Raw genomic sequence first — 3,958 nt, 5'->3', positions numbered from 1 at the left:
TTAAAATACAGGGGGCATAAGTATACACCCCCCTATGTTAAAATACAGGGGGCATACTTACTTTTCACTGTTGTTGTTCACATGTAATCAGTCAGACAATCTTCTTCCTGTTTCCTCCGGCATGCACATGCCCAGTGGGTGGATGGTCATGTGATCTGTGATGTCAGACGTGTTACTATGGACACTGCTTGGTTCTGCTGCTGGAGATAAAAATCTTCTGACCACGTTTTTCTAAATAAAATTGTTAATGTTTGTGTCTGTCCAGTAGCACGTCTAGATGTTAACATTGGAGAGTCCAATGGTTGGAAGCAGGTTGAACACACTAACTAACCGACGGAGGCAGCTATAGAGCAGCTACTCCCATCGTGTGAGGGTCAGCACTTCCTGGTCAGCTGACTCTTAACTTCCTGTATGTGTGTTGAAGATATGACTGGACCCATACAGGAAATGACCCGCAACAGCCAGCAGAGAGAGCCAATCCCCTTCACCCCAGTGTCCTGTCACGAGAAGGTAACGCTTGAACACACTCTACCAGAGTCTACCGGACTTTATCAGATTCTACTGGACTCTACCAGACTCTACCAGACGCTACCAGATGCTACCAGACTCTGTCAGACTCTACCAGACTCTATGAGACGCTACCGGACGCTAACAGACTCTACCAGACGCTAACAGACTCTACCAGACGCAAACAGACTCTACCAGACTCTAACAGACTCTCCTAGAGTCTAACAGACTCTACCACACTCTATCAGACTCTAATAGACTCTACCAGACTCTAACAAATGCTAACAGACTCTACCAGATGCTAACAGACTCTACCAGACGCTAACAGACTCTACCAGACTCTAATAGACTCTAACAGATGCTAACAGACTTTAATAGACTGTGTCTCAGATGGGAGAGGTTTTATACAAATGTCTCTGTGTCTCAGATGGGAGATGTTTTGCATAAATGTCTGTCTCAGACTGGAGAGGTTTTATATAAATGTCTCTCAGATGGGAGAGGTGTTAAATAAATGTCTGTCTCAGACAGGAGAGGTTTTATATAATTGTCTGTCTCAGATGGGAGAGGTCATTTATAAATGTCTCTGACGGGAGAGGTGTTTTATAAATGTTTGTCTCAGATGGGAGAGGTTTTCTATAAATGTCTCTGTCTCAGACGGGAGAGGTTTTATATAAATGTCTCTGTCCCAGATGGGAGAGGTTCTGTACGAGGAGCGCTGCGTCCCCGCCGGTCACTGGGCCAGTGTGATTAAAGGAGAAGATCTGTACGAGCAGAGCATCTCGATGGGCTTCATGAAGCTGATGCGCTTCATCTGCAAAGAAAACTCTGCAGGTATCATAACAACAACACAACTCAACACAACACAACACAACACAACACAACAACCTTAATAAAATAGTTTTACTTAAAGGAAAAGATGAAGTGTACCGTGTTGATCAGTGTGTATTGGTCAGAGTGTCTTGGTTAGTGTGTGTTGATGTGTGTATTGAGTGTATACTGATGAGTGTGTATTGATGAGTGTGTATTGATGAGTGTGTACTGATGAGTGTGTATTGATGAGTGTGTATTGATGAGTGTGTACTGATGAGTGTGTATTGATGAGTGTGTATTGATGAGTGTTTACTGATGAGTGTGTATTGAGTGTGTGTTGATGAGTGTGTACTGATGAGTGTGTACTGATGAGTGTGTATTGAGTGTGTGTTGATGAGTGTGTACTGATGAGTGTGTATTGAGTGTGTGTTGATGAGTGTGTTCTGATGAGTGTGTATTGAGAGTGTGTTGATGAGTGTGTACTGATGAGTGTGTATTGAGAGTGTGTACTGATGAGTGTGTATTGAGAGTGTGTTGATGAGTGTGTACTGATGAGTGTGTATTGAGTGTATCGATGGTTTCCCAGGGAGATATTTGGGGATGACAGTGCCAGTGATAAATCACGTCCACATGACGCCGGATGGACTGTCCTTTGAGAAAGACGTCCAGACGTCCATCTTCCTACCGGCAGAGTTCCAGGCAGAGCCCCCCCGACCCTCCGACCCCGACATCACCATCGTCTACCGAGAGCCAATGAGAGTCATCGCCAGGTCAGAAACGCTTTGATTGGTTGTCCTGAGGCTGTAGAAGTCCTAACATCAGTCAATTATTAAATTAATTATTAATTAATAATATATATATATAAAATTGTTATAAATAATAATATAATAGTTGTTGTTGAGCCCTGTGATTGGCTCCCAGAATCTTGATGTGTTCCTGCTCTGTGATTGGCTCCCAGAATGTTGATGTGTTTTTGCTCTGTGATTGGCTGTCAGTATGTTGATGTGTTCCTGCTCTGTGATTGGCTGCCAGGACGTTCTTTGGGACAACCACGGAGCAGACGCTGAGTGCTCAGATCGCCGTGCTGTGGGAGATTTTGGGCGCCGGCGCCGACGTCTGCCCAGACAGCTTCATGGTGGCGGCGTACGAGAACCCCGGCGTCCCCCGCCGCCGTAACGAGATCTGGTTCCTCCGCCGAGACCTGTAGACGTCCCATTGTGCTCTGCTGCTTCCAGTTTGTTGTTTCATGTCATTGACGCTACGCTCCGAGTTACCAGATCGGACGTCGTACTCCCAGATTCACTCGGTCTGAATGTTGACTGTAACCATGGCAACAGTCATAAGATAAGCAGACTGTTAATGAGACTCTGCAGCTCTAATGTCTCTGTGATGGAATAACGAAACGAATAACGTACGATACACAAACATCAGAACCCCCCCCAATCCACGTCTTAACGATTTTATTTTTAAAGGTTTTTTTACAGTAAACATTAAACGCATCGCAACAGCTTGTCTCCCAAAATAATGTTACTACTAAAATATATTATAATGTTGTAATACTATGATATATACTACATTATATAATACTGTATTATATAATACTGTAATACTAAGATGTAATACATTATATGACGGTACAATGTTTCTTTGATGTGTGCCGAGCTTTTTGAGGCTTCAAACTGACAATATTTTTGTAAATGACGTGTTGAATCTAAAATGAATATTTCTATATATATATATATACACACACACACACAAACACATCGCAGTGGTGTTCCCGTGTTCTCCGCATGTTAAACCTGTTTGATGTGAAAGACCAAACTGATGACTTTTATGTACTTCCTTTTTATTTTGACTGTAAAATTGTTTTTGTTTTCTCCTGATTTAACATTGTGTTGGAAATAAAATCAGATTTAAAAGAGTCTGAGTCTGTTTAACCCAGGGAAGGCTCCCATCGGCTGCTGGAGCACGTAGAGCGGTGAATAGACCTTATTTAATGGTTATAGAGCGGTCTAGACCTGCTCTATCTCTATGAACCTTAATTTTAAAGAGGGCTCATTAAAGAAAACAAACCGACGTGAACCAAAACAACTTTATTTACAAAATCAGACTTACAGTCATTTTCAGCAAATTAAGAAACACTCTTAAAATAAAATAAAAAAAGACAGGAAACAGGAAGTCAAATGGGCGGGGCTCCGATGTGATGTTGTCCAGGTCAGATCAGGTCAGCCACTGGAGAAACAAAACAGAGAGGTGTCAGTAGCCAATCAGAGGACAGAGTGGTGTCAGCGTGACGTGGCAGCGTGCGATGGGCCGTACCGTTCATTGGCATCTCGTCGATCTGCGTGGAGTAGTACTGCTCGATGTCTCTCAGGATCCGGATGTCGTCGTTCTTCACGAAGTTGATGGCCACGCCCTTACGGCCGTAGCGCCCCGAACGGCCAATCCTGGAGGGTTACACACAAACACCAATCAGCTGTTAAAACCCAAGCAGTCAGTCCTAGTCCCACCCCACAGGCACGAACCCCCGGAGCTAGTACTTGCTCCAGGGATACGTGTGTGTGCAGGGATACGTACCTGTGGGACTAGTATGTGTGTGTGTGGAGGGATACGTACCTGTGGGACTAGTGTGTGTGTGTGT

At 43.9% G+C, this 3,958-nt stretch overlaps 1 protein-coding gene and 1 long non-coding RNA gene across 2 annotated transcripts; one reads left to right on the top strand and one right to left on the bottom strand.

The window, feature by feature from the left end:
- The first annotated feature begins 383 nt into the window (after positions 1 to 383).
- On the top strand, positions 384 to 2,745 carry soul4 (heme-binding protein soul4). Its single transcript, XM_034865906.1, has 4 exons — positions 384 to 510; positions 1,197 to 1,338; positions 1,904 to 2,087; positions 2,350 to 2,745. The coding sequence occupies exons 1-4, from the start codon at positions 412 to 414 to the stop codon at positions 2,522 to 2,524; spliced, it is 600 nt and encodes a 199-aa protein (XP_034721797.1). The 5' UTR covers positions 384 to 411; the 3' UTR covers positions 2,525 to 2,745.
- Positions 2,746 to 3,396: 651 nt separating this feature from the next.
- LOC117940735 lies at positions 3,397 to 3,922 on the bottom strand. Its single transcript, XR_004655807.1, has 2 exons — positions 3,637 to 3,922; positions 3,397 to 3,549 (listed from the first exon to the last, which is right to left on the bottom strand). It is a non-coding gene; the product is annotated as an uncharacterized LOC117940735 (long non-coding RNA).
- Positions 3,923 to 3,958: the final 36 nt, after the last annotated feature.

Source organism: Etheostoma cragini, unplaced genomic scaffold (assembly GCF_013103735.1).
Source record: "Etheostoma cragini isolate CJK2018 unplaced genomic scaffold, CSU_Ecrag_1.0 ScbMSFa_3140, whole genome shotgun sequence".
NCBI lineage: Eukaryota > Metazoa > Chordata > Actinopteri > Perciformes > Percidae > Etheostoma > Etheostoma cragini.
This window is presented reverse-complemented; position numbering and strand designations above follow the sequence as displayed.